The sequence below is a fragment of the Haliotis cracherodii genome, unplaced genomic scaffold (genome assembly GCF_022045235.1).
Source record: "Haliotis cracherodii isolate W230 unplaced genomic scaffold, xgHalCrac1.p SCAF_13, whole genome shotgun sequence".
NCBI lineage: Eukaryota > Metazoa > Mollusca > Gastropoda > Lepetellida > Haliotidae > Haliotis > Haliotis cracherodii.
The window spans coordinates 35,836,853-35,856,368 of record NW_027266268.1 but is presented as its reverse complement, the minus strand read 5'-3'; the positions used below and the strand labels follow the sequence as shown (position 1 = coordinate 35,856,368).

The 19,516-nt window shown below is 41.9% G+C and overlaps 1 protein-coding gene across 1 annotated transcript; it reads left to right on the top strand.

Annotated features, from left to right (window-relative positions):
• Window positions 1-1,634: 1,634 nt before the first annotated feature.
• LOC139459261 (uncharacterized) lies at window positions 1,635-10,904 on the top strand. Its single transcript, XM_071240710.1, has 6 exons — window positions 1,635-1,752; window positions 6,165-6,392; window positions 7,848-8,010; window positions 9,020-9,147; window positions 9,842-10,001; window positions 10,768-10,904. The coding sequence occupies exons 1-6, from the start codon at window positions 1,671-1,673 to the stop codon at window positions 10,856-10,858; spliced, it is 852 nt and encodes a 283-aa protein (XP_071096811.1). The 5' UTR covers window positions 1,635-1,670; the 3' UTR covers window positions 10,859-10,904.
• The last annotated feature ends 8,612 nt before the right edge of the window (window positions 10,905-19,516 follow it).

The following is a 19,516-nucleotide window of genomic DNA, read 5'->3' as shown; positions in this document are numbered from 1 at the left end:
TGCAGTAAAACTATATGTAATTGAATATATGTTTTACTCTTCATGTACCAAGTTTGTTTTTTAAATCTGTGAACTTTACCTCACTGCCCTCCTCAATCGTGGAATTATTTCTGTAAATGGTTTGTTGTCGTAGCTATGTGGCTGTGATATTGCCCAAGCGAACTTATCTTATATATATGAGTGAGTTGGGTTTAACGATGCCTTTAATAGTATTCAAGTTATATCGCGGCTTGTCAGCTTCATGTGGAGGAAAGCCCGAAGTGATGCAGGTCTTAGACGTTAACCACTTCGGTGAAACCCACGAGCACGGATATGGTGCTGACAAACCTAGAAACATAATCGGGGCGAAACGGAAATCGAAACTACAATCATAGGTTTCTGGCGTTCCCAAGGGACGCAACTCTGCACAGCGAATCGCGGCGCCTTAGACGACTGGGCCACCCGTGCCCCCTATATATATATATATGAGAATCCAGGGGCCGAGTAGGTCCTTGTGCCTCATGGTGTCAGTTGAGAACTGGTTAACGAAGATCACATGCTAGCAGGAGAGTAGAACACCCTTTTCGCGAACACCTGGTGTCATCACTCATTTTAGGCAACCCAATCATTTTGCCCTTTTACGCCCATTGGAATGTGTTTCGGCAGACATTGGTGACTGGTTGTTCTCTTGTGCTGACGTTTTATATTTATGTGTGATCTGTTTGATTGACCGTCATGGTAGATCGGTGCTCCATCACTGGCTGCTAAAAAGCCGATAAAGCTGGAACATTGATGTTTGTGGCTTAATTAGCTATTGTTTACATCGGACTTTTACTGAGGACTTCTTACGTTCCTGCTTGCTGTTTGTCGGGTGAGTCAGCGAGTTAAGATTTAACGTCAAATCGGCATTATTTCAGCCTTATCAGCTTATCGGGTGATAGATTTAACATGATAAATATTTACATTTTAATTTTAATTAATAAATTGCAGTATCCCCGTGAGGTCTTCCTGGTTAGATATGTTTCAAGCATTCTGGTGTTGTCATAAGAGGTAACTGCGGTCATGCAGCTGGAATATTGCTGAGCATGGTTGAAACAACCAAAAAACAAAAAAACGTTGTTCACAATAAGCATTAACCGCTGGTCCCAAACTCGACCATTAAAACAAGTCGCAGTGATGTCGCTTGAACATTGCTGACTGTGGAGTTAAAGAAAATTTTGCTCCAGAGCCGAGTGAACCCGAATTACTCAAGTTGGTGTATATATTTGCCTTGTTAGGCAATCACTTATGTATTCTTGACGGGAATAAGCCTTTCCTCGGCGTATTTGTAACAAATGAACTTTCCGTGTGACACCGTAACTGTCAAGTACTTGTCAAAATTGGACAGTTAAGCGTTTATAAATCTTCTGATATGATGTTTTGTGAATTCGTCTTGACAGGTATCCCGGTTCATAATGAAGGGTGCGGTGCACACATTTTTCATCGACGATTCCAACATTAGCGTCAACACAACACTTCCGTGTAATTGGCATGGCCCTTATAGTCTCCCGTACAAAACTCAACTTGGATTGTTCCATGAAACGACAGTGATCCTGTGCAGAGGTCTTTAATCTATTATTAGTTTTTCGTAAGCTTGACACATGCTATATAAACAGATGTAACCCTTTTACTTTAGTCACAAGCCGACCACGATGTTTTGCCTCAGCAGTTTTGCAGCGGTTCTTGTTTTCCTCGGGGTGTGCGCGGGGCAGGTGCCATCTACAACAGGAACGGGTAAGCTACTTTGTATGGTGCATCAGTAGCTTTTCATGTACCCTTCAGGTGTATTTTTATTTAGGGGTCATGGGTGGCCCAGTCGTCGAAGGGGCTGCAATTGGCTGTGTAGAGTTGCGTCACTTAGACATGCCAGGCACCTATGATCCCGATTATTTTTCAGGTTTGCGACCAGTGAAGATCCGGGGAGGAATAGATCTTCAGCAACCCATGCTTGCCGTAAAAGGCGACCATAATTGTCGTAAAAGGCGACTAACGGGATCGGGTGGTCAGGCTCGCTGACTGGGTTGATGCATGTCATCGATCCCAACTGCGTGGATGGATGCTCATGATATTTATCACTAGATTGTCTGGTCCCGACACGATTTTTTGCAGACCGCCGTCATATAGCTGTTAAGCAACAACCTAACCAACCAGCTTCAGGTTTGCCAGCACGTTACCGGTGCTCGTGGATTTCACCAATGCGGTACATTTATTCTTTCATATTTCGATCACTAGGACGCCGTTTTTTTATGCTTGAAATGCAACCAAACAAGGAATAGAAACTGAAGTTTTGTTAATTTGTAATTTTATCATCAAATGCTGAAATACTTTAGCTTCAAAAACCTGATTATCTATTTTGCCGAACGAATGTGTACCTTTTCACATAGTCCAGGATGACTGAACAATTTTGGATGAGATTCCGCAGTAGGACTGTATCCCCCAACTGACTCAATACAAATTACAAATCACAAAACTGCACTGTTAGAAACCAAATGCTTCACTGAACAGCACCGACAAGCAACGAGTGCTGTTTGATGTTATTGTTTTTGACGCTGCGATAAGGTAGCGGTCGCCGCTGGTCGATGCTGGGTACGTAGTCTCCACAGTTACAACAAAACTGACCTCAGGTAACTTCCGGTATAAACAACTAAACCCAGGTAACTTCCGGTATACACAACTTAACCCAGGTAACTTCTGTTATACACAACTGACATCATCAGGTAGCTTCCGGTATACACAACAAACCCCAGGTGACTTCTGGCATACACAACTGACCCCTGGTAACTTCCTGTATACACAACTTACACAGATAACTTCCGGCATACACAATCGACCCCAGGTAACTTCCGGTATACACAACTTAAACCAGGTCACTTCCGGTATACACAACTAACACCAGGTAACTTCCGGTATACACAACTTACACCAGGTAACTTCCGGTATACACAACCGACCCCATGTCTCTTTATCTTCCCAAGAACACAGCTGACACCAGGCATATTTCTGCATGTACAGCTGCACTAAGTACCAATCTGCAAGCGAAACTGACACCAGGTACTTTTCCGTATACTGACCAAGGTACCTCTTTTTACACAACTGACCTTTTGCACCTCTCTGTATACACAACTGACCCTTAGCACCTCTCTGTATACAAAACTGACCCTAGGTACCTCTCTGTATACAAAACTGACCCTAGATACCGCTCCGTTTAAACAACTGACCATAGGCACCTCTCTGTATACGAAATTGGTCTTTGTGATAAATTTGAAATATGTATGTGAATTATTAATTGCTTGTTTTTAAATTTGGTGTGATGCTTTTATCAACAAAGATTACCGAAGGCTCTCTCTAGGAAGTTAAGGTACCGTAAAAACGTTGTCCCCTGTGTGAGACGTAATTCCTATCATAGTCGAAACTATCATCAAAGTGTTTTAAGCCAACTGAGTATTTCTTAATATTGGCTAATATTGAGCACAACCACCAGTAGCTTAAGTGATGATGTAAATGCTGCTGGCTATTCGTGCAGAAAGCAGAGGCAACGTAAGTCCCCATGATCCCGAGCGATGTGGCCTAGCTTTGGTTACTGGGGGCCTATAGTCCATGTTTTAAACTGTATAAATGATATTGTTATGCCCAAATATGTTTGATAAAATTCTTTTTTAACTTTGCATTCACGACTCACTTGTGAAAATATCAACTTTGTCTCGTCATTATATGTCTGAAATAATGCCGATATTACGTTAAACTTTAAACTCACTCACTCACTTATGTATTAACAACAGACGCCAGGTACATTTCTCTTTACAGAACAGACCCAAGGTGCAATTCTGAAAAAACAAAAGTCCCCAGGTACAATTCTGAAAACACAACAGACGCCAGGTACAATACTGAAAATACAACAGCCCCATGGGAAAATTCTGAAAACACAACAGACGCCAGGGACAATTCTGAAAACACAACAGACCCCAGGGACAATTCTGAAAACACAACAAACCCCAGGGACAATTCTGAAAACACAACAGACCCCGAGTACATTCCTTTAAATACAACTGACCCTACTACCTTTCTTTCTGTAACAGAACCGAGGTAACTTTCTGCATGTACAACTGACTCCAGGTATCTCTCTTTATACTCAGCTGATCACAGGTACCTTTCTGTATACAGAACGGACAACAGGTACCTTTCTGTAAACACAACAGGCCCCAGGAACCTTTCTGTATACACAACGGACAACAGGTACCTTTCTGTAAACATAACAGGCCCCAGGAACCTTTCTGTATACACAACGGACACCAGATATATTTCTGTAAACACAACAGGCCCAATGAAGCTTTCTGTATACACAACGGACAACAGGTACCTTTCTGTAAACATAACAGGCCCCAGGAACCTTTCTGTATACAGAACGGACAACAGGTACCTTTCTGTAAACACAACAGGCCCCAGGAACCTTTCTGTATACACAACGGACAACAGGTACCTTTCTGTAAACACAACAGGCCCCAGGAACCTTTCTGTATACACAACGGACAACAGGTACCTTTCTGTAAACATAACAGGCCCCAGGAACCTTTCTGTATACACAACGGACACCAGGTATATTTCTGTAAACACAACAGGCCCAATGAAGCTTTCTGTATACACAACGGACAACAGGTACCTTTCTGTAAACATAACAGGCCCCAGGAACCTTTCTGTATACAGAACGGACAACAGGCACCTTTCTGTAAACATAACAGGCCCCAGGAACCTTTCTGTATACACAACGGACACCAGGTATATTTCTGTAAACACAACAGGCCCAATGAAGCTTTCTGTATACACAACGGACAACAGGTACCTTTCTGTAAACATAACAGGCCCCAGGAACCTTTCTGTATACAGAACGGACAACAGGTACCTTTCTGTAAACACAACAGGCCCCAGGAACCTTTCTGTATACACAACGGACAACAGGTACCTTTCTGTAAACATAACAGGCCACAGGAACCTTTCTGTATACACAACGGACACCAGGTATATTTCTGTAAACACAACAGGCCCAATGAAGCTTTCTGTATACACAACGGACAACAGATACCTTTCTGTAAACATAACAGGCCCCAGGAACCTTTCTGTATACAGAACGGACAACAGGTACCTTTCTGTAAACACAACAGGCCCCAGGAACCTTTCTGTATACACAACGGACAACAGGTACCTTTCTGTAAACATAACAGGCCCCAGGAACCTTTCTGTATACACAACGGACACCAGGTATATTTCTGTAAACACAACAGGCCCAATGAAGCTTTCTGTATACACAACGGACAACAGGTACCTTTCTGTAAACATAACAGGCCCCAGGAACCTTTCTGTATACACAACGGACACCAGGTATATTTCTGTAAACACAACAGGCCCAATGAAGCTTTCTGTATACACAACGGACAACAGGTACCTTTCTGTAAACAAAACATGCCCCAGGAACCTTTCTATATACACAACAGGCCCCAGGAACCTTTCTGTAAACACAGCTGGCCCTAGATTCATTCCTGTATACACAAAACAGATCTCAGGTACATGTCTTTAAATACAACTGACCCCAAGAAACTTTCTTTCCGTGTACAGAGGTACTGATGTACATTTCTGCATTTAATACTGATCCAAGGTACCTTTCTTCACGCACAACTGACTCCAGATATCTATCTGTATACACAACAGACCCCTGGTACAATCCTGTATACACAACTGACCCTAGGAATATGTCTGTAAACACAACTGGACCCACCTGTATACACAATTGCCCCCATGTACATTTCTGTACATAGAACTGATACCAGGTACCTTGTTGTATACATAACTGACATGAAGTACTCTCATGTATTCGGAACTGAACCCAGATACATTTATGCATACAGAGCAAACCCCCGTACCTTTCTTTATGTATACACAACAGACACGAGGCAGATTTCTGTGTATACAACTGACCTCAGGTTCCATTCTGTGTACAGAACTGATGCTTCTTGTTTGACCCAAACAGATGAGGAACCCATCTCGTGATGCTGATTGTCCTGCTCCAACTTTCAGACAATGTTATTTATTACTGGTCGGTCCCCAACGGTTAGGATACTGAGGATCACTGCGGATTCTGACTTTGATATTTTCAGGCAGGAGTCACGATTTGGTGGTATTCGCCCAGAGGGAACTGGTGCACATCGACGTTACAACTGGTCAGTCCAGTAGTTATCCTTCGCCGGTCATCTTCAGCATCAACGCCGTGGACTACGACGATGTGGACAACAGACTGTTCATTATGTCAGCCTATAGTAACATCGCTTCCTCCAACGTGGACGGCAGTAACGTCACCTACCTGCGTGATTGGACGTCAAACCCCAGTATGTACTTCATGTAACGCCTATGAGTTAACGACCCGTGGTAGATCCGGGGTAGAATAGGTCTCCAGCAACCCATACTTGCCGTAAAACGTGACTTTGCTTGTCGTAAGAGGCGACTAACGGAATCGGGTGGTCAGGCTCCCTGACTTGGTTGATGCATGTCATCGTATCCCAGTTGCGCGGATTGATGCTCATGATATCAATCACTGGATTGTCTGGTCCAGACTCGATTATTTACAGACCGCCGTCATATAGCTGGAATATTGCTGAGTGTGGCGTTAAATAACAAACAAACCCATGAGTTAACAGAGTGATGTACAGGAGTTTACGAGCTGAATCATCTTGTACACAACGAGACCGAAGGTCTGTCGTGCACACGAACATTCAGCCTGTAATTAAGGGAGCCATGGATGCCCAGTCTGGTATGTCACATGTCTCATCTCTAGGCGTACATATTGAGTTCGAATCACAGTTCGCTAAGGTTATATATTTCTATGTTTGTAAGCACCATACCCGTACTCATAGGTTTTACCAAAGTGGAAAACATCTAAAACCTGCATCACTTAAAGCTTCCTCCCACATTAATCTAAAACGCCGTGATAAAGGTGCGTAAAACCAAACTCTCTTAGCTCATAAAATCACGCTTTTGAAATGAGAAATGAGTAGGACAAAATGACCAAATAGCTCAAATATGCTTCGACGTCACCAGCTATACTATTTGCTGTCAGATATGAGACGTCCAAACACATGGAAAGCGTCGAAAGGAAAGCATGGCGTCGTATGGGCGTCTCGCAACTGACACAAGGACTCTGTATTTCAGACTCTTTGTAAGCTTGGTCTTTTGGCTTGCAAATGCGACAAACAACATGTACATTTCTATCTTTCTCGACTCATTTTGGTTGCTTTCTTTGATATGTCCAATTACGACTACCTGTTATATTTTCGGGGAGATATAGTTCAATGATATTGTGATATTTTGTACTGGGCATACCAAAAGACAACATGGTAACACAAAGCGTCAACGGGCAGCATATCACATGATTCTCTTAGTCGCCTCTACGACAAGTAAGGGTGGTGATTCAAGGTTAAAATAGATCCCCAGCAACCCTGTGCTGGTCGTAGGAGGTAACGTTATTGATCAGGCGCGATGACGTGATGGAATGTGTGGGTCGCTGCTAATGACATCACTCATTGGATTGTTTACAAGCTGCCATAACATGGCTGGAATATTGCTGGGTCGCTGCTAATGACATCACTCATTGGATTGTTTACAAGCTGCCATAACATGGCTGGAATATTGCTGACTTCTGCGTTAACTCTCCAATACAGAATCACCATGGGATTAATCTCTATTGGGAGACGTTGTTGCATCATCAGCAGTAGCATTAGTGTCAGTGGTGCAGTAGCTACTGTGTTGGACTTTGCACGACTTAAAGCGAAATGTTTTGTCAACAGGGCCTCACTCTGACTGCCTGACAGTGGCCAGTGATGCGAGACTCGTGTTCTTCGCTGGAACGGGCCAACAGGTTGTCCGAATGAGCGTTAATGGTGATCATGAGACTGTCTTAGTCAACCGTCCGAACACGGTGCGAAGAATGGCTGTCGACCAAGCGACAAGGTAAGGGAGTGGTGTTCTTAGTTATAGGGGGAATAAATATTACTTGACGGGATCACAGAGATCGTAAATCACAATAGCGTCCCTAAAAAGCAGTCGTAAATGTCTTTGCTACATGTATGTTAATGTTTGGAAGGTTTTTGTTTGCTATTTAACGCGGCACTCAGCGATATTCCATGTCTCTGAAGGCGGTCTGTAAATAATCGAGTCTGGACCAGATAATCCAGTGATTGATATTATGAGCATGAATCCGCGCAAATGGGATACGATGACATGCATCAACCAAGTCAGCGAGCTTGACCACTCGATTCCGTTAGTCGCCTCTTACGACAAGCATAGACGCCTTTTACGACAGGTATTGGTTCCTGAAGACCTATTCTACCCCGGATCTTCATTTGTCGTTACCCCGTACCTTTTGGTGTTTGGGACTGGAATCTATTCGAAGCAGTCCATGCTTGTCGGGGACTGCTTGTCATGCGAGGCGACTTGGTGGACAGAACAGTCAGGCTCGGTGACTTTGTAGATAGCCTGTAGCGTGCTCATAATACACATAACTGAATCGTATGGTCCACACTGTAGTTAAAACCGTTTCAAACAACAACGAACGGCCCAGCAATGTGTACGTGGGCGCACTCAGCTCAAGCTCAACGACGAAGCCCTTTGAAGACGTAACTTGCAAGTTACATGACTCGGTCTGTATCTCTTCAGAATGGGGGCTAGTGAATACCTTTTCGTATTTTCTGTAGCTCTGCCTAAAAATAATAATCTGCAGGTCGGCTGGTAGCAGGTTCCATTCCCAGGGTTATTGTAATTATAAAGCGTTGTTAGTCAGCACAAGTACCCTTCCCATACTATTTGGCAAATGTAATGGTGTTAGCGTCGGCGACCTGCATTACGTTTGCCTCGTAATGTAACTGAAATCATATTCCTCTTTCAAAGCGACGTCCAATCAAGCTTACTCACCACAGATGAACGTAAATCCTTTATGTATGTCTCTATATCAACTCAACAGGATGGTATTCTGGTGTGAGCAAGAGCTTGACAACCACTTGTACAAGATGGGGTTTGATGGCGGACAAGTGGCGATACACAAGGACCTCCACTTCTTTGGACCACGACCGCGGGCCATGGACTTAGTCAGTAAGTTGTCTACACCCCCGTTCAATTCCAGGCTAAAATCGGTCCCAACGTAATGGTCTGTGTGACGTGTTGCATGCGAGCCTTGCTCATGTCAATCACAGGTTTCTCTGGTCAGGATTCGAGTATTGAATACGTTGATAAACAACAAACAAAGACTTCATCCACCTAGTATGAGAAGACCACATAGTTTTACAAGGTAATTTTACTAGATAGATGTTTCTCTATAAAGCCAGTAGCATTTGTCAATGCTGAGTCAACTACAAAAGAAATGTTTGGGCCGAGACGTTAAATCTGCGCCCCACTGTGTTGCAAAATGAATATATTTCTATACATTTTTCTTTACTTATAAGCAGCCAAATTTCTGTACTTGCACACAGTAGACGCAACTAATTATCATTTACATACCGTTTTCATTAGTTTCATGAACAAAGTCAGTAATGGTACTCTCGTGCCACGGCATTTTCTAGTTCATCGATCACTTGATTGTCTGGTTTGCCTGCTTACCCTTTTTGTGAACACCTGGTGTCATCACTTATTTTCAGAAATTTTTCCTTCACGCCAAGTGGAATCTGTTTCGGGAGAAAATATAGGATGGTCATTCTCCTTCACTGACAATATATATTTTATATATGTTTACGTCGCATTAGCATAGACATGAAGAAACTCAACAAATTCTAATTCTATTTACCGCCAGATAACAGGATGTTCACAGTTGAGTATGACGGTATCTATGCGATCCACATGGCGCAGTTCGACTACACGATGATCCTCAGCGGCCGCCGCAGTGACATGAATGAAGACATTGTGTACGACCCAAGGAGACAACGCGTGTTCTACTCTTTCGGCAATCTCCAGTAGGTATAGTAGGTGTGAGTGAGTGTGACTTCAATGCTACACAACCCGTGAAGATCCGGGGTAGAAGAGGTCTTCAGCAACCCATGCTTGCTGTAAAATGCGACTATGCTTGTCGTAAGAGTCGACGAACAGATCGGGTGGTCCGGCTCGCTGAAGTGGTTGATGCATGTCATCCTATCCCAATTGCGTGGATCGATGTCATGATGTCAATCACGGGATTGTCTGGTCCAGACTTGACTCGACTCGTCATATTTCTGAGTGCGGCGTTAAACAACACACAAACAAACAAATCACTGCTACACAAAAAGCGAAACCAGGTCTTGCGTCGCTGCTTTGAATGCGTGAAACCAGTTAACTCGGTCAATACCAAGTACGTGTAGTAGGAGTGAGTGAGAGTTACTACAATGCTACACAAAGCGAAACTAGGTCTTGCGTCACTGCTTTGAATTCGGGAAACAGTATGTAGGTCTCCCATTGCTGGCCGAGATTCACCCCTCGGTTTGATTGGATGAATATGTGAGTTGAGGTTTACGTCTGTTTTCGCAATAGCTTAGCAATATCAATGCGGGGAATCCCAGAAACGGGTTTCCAAAATCATTTTACCCATGTTGGGACTACAGAATTGAAGTGTTTCCGATGTGTCTTGGGAGAACGAGTAAAACAAGGTCATGCATAGTTTTCATGGAGAGTGTTTAGAAATGTTTTCAGAAATATCTTGCAGGCTGTGCTTACTAGATTAACATTGTTCACCTTTCTCATGTACAGGAGAGTCAGGATGATGACTCCCACTGGCGACCAGAAGTCCCCCATTGGACCTAACCTTGGAAGGGGCAAGAAGCTTCTTCTTTTGCTGTAGGCGATGTTGGTCACCAAGTTCCAAACTGACACTGTAATTTCAACATCTAATCAGGAAATAAACTAGATTATCACTCAGGAAGGTTTTATTTGTTTGAAGGAATGACTGAATAAATGTTGTTTAAGCTGGATGTAACAAGCTTTGATTCATTTCCAAACCAGTGATTGATAGTATGTACACCGTGATAGCCTCCCCGAGCCGTACATTGTCGACAGAAAAGGAAATGGAGATACCAAAGCATTAAGGTCTACAACAAAAGCTGTCCTCAGGAAACATGCTAGGTTAGGTTAGAGTGGAAGAATAACAAAAGCAATTGTGAACATTCATGAATTTTTGTTTGAATTGCCAATCGAAGGTACACTTTACGTCACTCCCTATCATAAACTCAGACGAAAGGCGACTGGGCCATCCATGCGCCCTTCGTGGGGTTCACTATATGCCTGAAATACTGCCGATGTGACGTTAAATGGTAACTCACTCACCCATGGACTGCAATAGTTGGACGTATAATATGAAATAGAAATAGTGGCTGATGTGAGTGTCCATTGTTGTCTCACCTCACTGAAATGGTCTGTAGGCCCGTTGTCTGTCATTGACCATTTTTGTCAATAGTCGCTGTGTTATGTGAATAGTATTGAGCAGACCACATATCCACCTTTCTCTGTGAAACTCTAAAGTTTGATCTTTTGTTAACTCCTAAATTCTCTCAAACTGCAGTTCCTCACACTGAAATAATATATTTACTTGACAATGAAACTGAAACTTCACGTTTGTTCCCTCAATGATGACATCTGATCTTGTCAAAGAGGTTCGAATCCGATTTTTACCAAGGCAGCAATATTAAAAACAATATTCATGGTCATGGTTGTACATGAAATGTGGTAGATGCTTGGCTAGTTGTGGGAATCAACACATGCTCCCTCCATCAAATCGTGTCGCCTTGTATTGACCATACTCTCACATTTTCGGAAATTCCAAATCTGGCCCAATACACTTGGTGAACGTCCTCTTCGAAATTACCAAAATGACCTAACTACATTTTGGCATGGATGTTTCTCCTTATCATGACATATTATATTCACAGCATTGGAAAATATTTAAATATCAACGCTGACAGCAACTTTGGTTGAATAGATGTCATTGTTGACATTTTGACTACATATCCAGGTAAGATCCAGTGTCATGGCACTATTTTAAATAATCTTGTTGAGCGCCTCATTCCAGGCAACATTCCGGCTATAGTTTGACCTGAAATTATTGAGAAGGAGAATATTTTAAATTATATACATATTAAGTCACAGACCAATAGATAAGTTTGTCCAAAATCCAATGCATATATAAACTCAGAAAACAGCACACTGTTGAATACCTTGTCAGACCACCTCTTTTTCGAATACATGCTTCAATGCTTTATCAAAGAAGTTAGAAGTCATGCCTTATACTGTCGCAATAACTCCCACTCCTTTTTCAAATCGCACATAGTTTTGACATTTTGTTTTTTGATATTGTCCTTTCACCATACAAAAATGTGCTGTTGTAAGATGTCCCTGTAAAATATCAATGTACACTGCTAGTCATGGTACAACAGACACCCCACCAAACACATGAAATTTAGGACTGTACTTTGTACAAGTACAATGTTTTTTCTGTATCTTTATGCAGTTTGGATATAGCCACACAGAATTTTCAACTGAGAACATAGCATAACAGTTCAAACGTTGTTCTTGTTGCTTTTCAGGTTTTGAGAGTGGTGATGGAATTCCGCATGATTTGTGCCAATCCATAGCATGCAAATGCGTTTAACTGTCTCTTTAGAAACATGAACTATTCATTCCTCTATTAATCATTTCATGCCTAATATTTTCTATCTTCATGCTTCTGTTTTTAGACACCAGTATACCAAGTTGCCTTTTGTCAACAACAGTCTTTGGCCTACCTGCTCCCTTCTTTGCTCAATTCCATCTCCACTCTCAATATTTTTCAAAACACGGTACATAGTTGCATAACAAGGGAGATAACTCTACATAAATGAAAGAAATGACAGAAAGTCAGAATAAGTTCTTCATGCACTTTTGACATGTCATTTTTTGGTACTAATTTGAGCATCCTCCCACACTGTTGGGCTGTCAACCAAATTGCAAAGCCTGACCACTAGATCCAAGAATTATTTACTATTGGGCACTTCTATCCCGAAATCCCCAGGGGTAGGTACTCAAAAGGTTGTAAATAAGATTAAAGAACGCAAATTCATTTCCTGCATGCATCTGTACATCTCTAAAAAGCAATAAAACCGGATATGTTTTTGCATTGAATATGTTTTTGCACCTTTGCCCGACGGCCACAACTCTTTTCCACCATACACATGTATCCTAAGGGAATTTAGTATGTGCGTGTGTGTGTGCTTACGTGTCTGTGTGTCTATTGTGTAACATTCACGTGGACTTTGTTCCCAAATTGAAACAATATGTTAACCCAAGAGAGTGTATGTTAAAGAACTTAGTGTGAAACCAACATACAACCAACAAGTGATATACACTCAATAAATGTATTACCAAATTAACTAGGTTTACCTTTTGACTTAACTTCCTGGCGACTGCTTACATTGTCTGAACACAATGCAATGAGCGCCTACCGAATCTCAACAGAAACAATGTAACATAGTCATAACAACTGGAGCGTTATTTTGCCAAAATGGCATCACTTTATATTTGTAAAGTCCATCTGGATTCACAAGAGCTGATAATCGCTTATACAGTGGAATATGCCAATACCCCTTCAGTAGGTCAAACTTGCTTGCGTTCTTGGCTTTACCAATTCTGTCGATGCAGTCATCGATACTTGGTAAATGGATAAGATTCAGTTTCAGAAACAGCGTTCACACGTTTCATGTCAGTACAACATATGTACCTCCGTCATATAGCTGGAATATTGCCGAGTGCAGCATTAAACAACAAACAAACAAACAAAACAACATATGAAACTACAAGAATGCAATCTGAACTCCAGTCACTATGACTTGGTTCAATAAAGTCATTGTCCAGCATGTATTGAAACTCCTTCTTCAGGGCTTCAAGCTTGATTGGATTTATCCAGTAAGGATGTTGCTTCGCTGGCACACCCTCGCCTACATCTACATCTACATCTAAATGTGTACGGCCAGAACAAGTGAGCAAACTCTTGGATTAACTCTAACACTTGAGCCCGATGCTCAGATGACTAATTGATTAACTTAACATCCAAGTTAGCTAAAACTTCAGAATTGTTTCAGACATTTAATCATTAATGAAGCAACATTATTGATCATGAGACGTTTTCAACATGCTGAACATTTACGTGCCAAAGGCATGTTGCAGGTGGGCACACGTCAGAATATTGTTGCCCAAATGCTGCATGTTACTCAATCCGTCATCAGTCATCAGCAGTTGGCGGGCCCGATACCAAGAAACACATAACCTTGATGATCGAAAAACTGTCAACAAAGGACAGAAAACAACTAGACTTATCATATATTTATATTTTAAACTAGATTGTAACTGTGAGTGAGGCACTCATGAAGAGCAACCTCCTCGTGGTAAGTGCTGAGTAACGCCAATCGCTCTTCCCCCGTGCCGACCCAGGGTAGAATGGATAGTTCTGAGCATGGATTGTTCTTTCAAAATCATATGATAATAACAGACTTCCATTACTTGAATTTCGAGTTACATTATTGTGTCTTAAATTTGCTTAGAGTCATATGCCAGAAGGCGGTGGCTCATGGGCCAATCTGGCTTTATAAACCTCTGAATTCTGTTTTCTCTCGAAAAGTGTCATGCGCGAACCAGCCTGGCATTTCCTTTTCAGATTCCATAGCTATTCAAGTTTGCTGGAGTATAACATCCTTGTAGCCCTGGTGGTGCAGGCGGGCTTCCACTGCACCATCGTCCTTGTTGACACTCCATGGCCGGTGGGGAGCAGAGATGTCGAAACCTTTGCTTACACCATGGCTCTTCTCATTCCATCTAGTTCATCAAAGAACATGTTGAGTCTTTATCATCTGATGAAGGCTCGTGTGAAATTGTTGACTCGTGGCCCAGGTTCATTGTGATTTCATCCTCTGATGAAACTCTTTTGAAACTGAACCCATTTGCTATCTCCTTGGGCATTCCAGGCGCATTCATGGACGGATTCGAGTGTACCGACGGTGCACGTTACGTCAATCATTGTGTCATCTAAGAAGATCGGTTCGGGGTCGACATCGTTATGGTATGGGGTAGGATTACAGCAAGACAGAGGACCCGTTTGATGGTGGTAGAGGGAAATCTCAATGGACAGCGCTACCGCGACGAAACCATCGGCCCTGTTGTTGTACCGTTTTTGCGTCGTCATGGGCCAGGCATTACCTTTCAACATGACAACGCCCGGCCTCATATTGCGCGACTTGTTCAGGATTCTCTTCAACAAAACAAAGTGAATGTCATCCCCTGGCAGGCTCGCCCTCTGATCTCTCACCAATCGAGCACATGTGGGATGAGATTGATCGGCGCCTTCAACGTCAACCACGTGTTCCAGAGACACTCCAGGAACTTCGAAACATGCTCCACCAGATATGGACAGATATCCCACAGGACTTTGTGGGACGCCTGGTCCATTCCATGAGACGAAGATGTGTTGCTTGCATCGCAACCAGAGGTGGACACACACGCTATTGATTTGTAAATTGACATCTTGGCATGTTCATGATTTTTTTTATGAAATCACGCATTTTCTGAAGTCAATATGGCAAATTTGAACACTTACAGGAGTCTTTTATCTGTTGCAAACCGAAATTGTTTCAGATTTGGTTAATAACATAACTTTGCATTAAATGTTATTTCAATGTGACAGGAACTTCTGTTATTCAGTATATTAATGTTTCTGGTGGTGTCAACACTAAGCTTGCTGGCAAGATTACTGGAGGAAACATAATGAGTATTCTCGTTAAACCTTCAAGCCCGGTTCCAGTCAAAAGACGCCGGATTGTCATTTCAAGTGACAATGACACCGATTAAAGCATACTCTGCCCTCTCCTCCCGCGAGACATTCTTCAAGTGAGAGAGCGGTTTAATTGGAAAATTGTATATCAGTGAAATTATACCGGAGATATAATCAAATGACACAAAATCGTTGTGGTTACTGTTATAAAAGTTTCAGTTATTCTGCAAAACTCTGCAAAGTATTTCGTTTAAAATAATCCGAGGAACATTTTTTCTCAGCGAAGGAATATTCCACGAACGAAGTTAAAAGGCCATGTATTTAGGTTCACAGCAGTAGAAAACATGTATCACTACGCACGATCTCTTTGTATGATTTCTACAAGTTACTGATGTTAATGCATTTATTCCCTAAACGGAAAACAATAATGTGAAAATGATAAACAGAATTCATCACGAGTGTTTTTATAATATGGCTCGGCAAGTACCGATTAACTAAGACTCGGATGTTTTTTTCCTATAGTAACAAAATGAATCCTCTATGTATTAAACGAGTTTGTGGTGTCTTAGTCACCAGTGGCTGCTATATTGTTCAGTTGTATGAGTATTTGTCTTAGCATTTAGTTATTAGAATATGGTGTATATAGTATATGGTGTTGTTAGCATCAGTATTGATATTGATATTTCAATTTAGTTAAAATCCAACGTAAATGGCAACATAGCGATGGAGATTATGTGCTTGGACTTTTTTGTGATTGTGATGTTTGAACAACTCGCGAACACCTGGTATCATCACTATTTGAAAGTGATTCATAAACACATGGTCATGGTAAAGTCGGAATTGTACAGTCTCTCATGAATATGGAAATGGTTTTGTCGCTTATATTTACAATGTATCCGAGTCATGAAGGTTATTTGAGTGAGACATGTAGATATATGAAACACAACATCTCAGTCATATTTAATTAATATGGAAATGAGTGAGTGAGTGAGTGAGTGAGTGAGTTGGGTTTAACGCCGCTTTTAACATTATTCCAGTTATATCACGGCGTGTCAGCTTAATGTGGGAGGAAAGCCCGAAGTGACGCAGGTCTCAAACGTTTACCACTTCGGTGAAACCCACGAGCACGGGTATGGTGCTGACAAACCTAGAAACATGATCGGGGCGAACCGGGATTCAAACCTACAATCATAGGTTTCTGGCATGCCCAAGGGACGCAACTCTGCACAGCGAATCGCGGCACCTTAGACGACTGGGCCACAATGTATCAGAGTCATGAAGGTCATTAGAGTAAGATATGTACATGTAGATATATGAAACACAACATCTCAGTCATATTTAATCCATACGGAAATGAGGAAATCCCAAAATGACAAAGGTAAGTTTGTAACTTTAGAGTCACATCGGAACTGTTTCAGCCAAATCGTGATCAACGTTACGCCACCACACATTTGACCATGGGGACTATTATTTGGTCAAACCCATGAGCACGAAAATGCTGACAGACCTAGGAGCCTCATTGGGTTCGAACCTATGACGAGCGGTTGTAAGTATCGCTTTTGCTGACATTGAATTTGGTGATTGCCATCAGCGGTATACAAACACACAGCGTGCGCACTGCAGTTTGTTTTTGTTTTTTTACGCCGCAGCAATATTCAAGTTATATGATGGATATATGTAAATAATCGAGTCTAGCTCAGACAAACAAGTGATTGATGTCATGCGCATCGACCCACGTTTTTGGGTACCATGACATGCATCAACCAAGTCACCTGATCACCCAATCCCGTTAGTCGCCTCTTACGACGAGCATGGGTCACTGAAGATCTATTCTTCATGAGTGGCGCACTGAAATATGACGAATGTAGTCTTCTACCACATCAACATGGATGACATTCTGTGCAATAACTAATAACTCTTTACTAACATAAAAACTATTAGTTGGTATTTTTATGTCGGGATTATGTCTTGGTTAGATCGGTGCCCACAATATCAGTCATTGGATTGCCTGGTCCAGATTCAATTATTTACATTCCGCTGTCATATAGATGGAATATTGCATTCGTTTGGATAACCGTATTTGCACAACATTCGAGAATTCTACGATTAGCTGTTAAAACACTTTGTGAAATGAAGCCGTTGATATATTGTTTTGTGTCGAATGCCATTTCCGTATACAATCCACATGCACATAACACATAGCGTATTTAATCAAGCGCAGATGTATTCATAGAACCACGCAGACATTTGGGAAACTGCTTTTCAGCTGGTGGAGCAGGTTTGCTGCAGCAAATACAATTCTGAATAATTATTGTGTAATAACTGGTCCTTTTTAAGAATAGAGGTGTGGGGGTTTCATTTAAAATTCAAATGACAGTCATGGGTAATGGTGTTTGCGATTTAATGTTCTGCGTGAGCTCTAGAAAACAACATTGCACTGCCGTAATGCGAATACTATTCTCTTTAGATGGTAATTAATAACATGTTGCACTGTAGCTCGCCAGTGGTCAAGGACCAGTTGATATAAATGATTTAATTGGATTTATCAAAAACGACAAGATTACGTTTGTTGGCCTGGATATGTCTAGGCCGTTGTATTTATTATTTTCCATGACACCCTCTACATATTCCGGGTCGTACCATGGATGGACCTCAAAACCACAAGCATGGGGAAGACGGTAATAAGATGATCGAGCCACATCATCATGTCGCTTAAGATACTGTGCTGGGCATCCACTTACAATGTGTTGGATAGTCTCATTAAATTCATTGCATATTCTACAGTTCATATTTACATTTTGGTGCAAAACCATATATTGACGTTGTCTAGTCGGAAGTGACTGGTCCTGAGCAGCACAGAGAAAGCATTCTATTTATTTTTTCAGGCCTGCCGTCTTTATCCAAGCGAAGGACTCTGCAGGGTTGCGGATCTCCTCAACACACTGCACATTGACTAGATGCAGAGGTCCTCAGACAGCCTCTCCTTGAAAACAAGAGTGTTGGCCGATTTGATATGGCACTTCGCTTGGCTGACATTCATTTCTGCACCGTCCATCAGTACTCAACCATCAACAAAATCAACACTGACATTGATATTATGTCCCACATCCAGCATTCTCGTTTTAGAAAACTGGGGAATGCCTTGTTTTCATCATTCTTCACAAGAGGATCATCAAACAAATAAATGTGTACAAAAGTGCACAATATAATTCTATCATAAATATCTAGAGCCTCCACGCTCATCAAACCACGCCCTCCCTGTATAATTGGTAAATGTAAACAACTGGGGACGAACGTGGGTGGTTAGATCTATTGTCTGACATGATTGTTTGTGTGAGAGTGTCAGAACCCTTAATTTCTTGATACGTCGTATCATTGACACCCAAGTAAACTGACTGATCCTCCCTCTTCTACTTGCCACGTTTCAGATGAAGAATGTTGCGTTTGTCGAGTACAAAGGTCTTGCCGATATCATTAGAAAAGGACTCAACAAGAAGAATATGTTTTTGTAGTGTGGTTCCTCCATTGGCAATACGTTCAAGGTAATACATGTAAAGGGGGGAGTAAGGGTGTTGGGGACCTGTTCTGAGGGGATCCAGGATGATAACCTTCCTCTTTGCTAAGCAAAAAGTTTAAAGGATTAGTGACAAACAGAAAAGCAAAGGACTAAAAGAATAGCCCTGAAATATTTACTATTATTATTATTTT

Coding starts and splice junctions, on each gene's coding strand:
- LOC139459261 (XM_071240710.1), top strand. CDS start 1,671: ATGTTTTGCCTCAGCAGTTTTGCAGCGGTTCTTGTTTTCCTCGGGGTG. Junction 1,753..6,164: donor GCCATCTACAACAGGAACGG/GTAAGCTACTTT, acceptor TGATATTTTCAG/GCAGGAGTCACGATTTGGTG. Junction 6,393..7,847: donor TGATTGGACGTCAAACCCCA/GTATGTACTTCA, acceptor TTTTGTCAACAG/GGCCTCACTCTGACTGCCTG.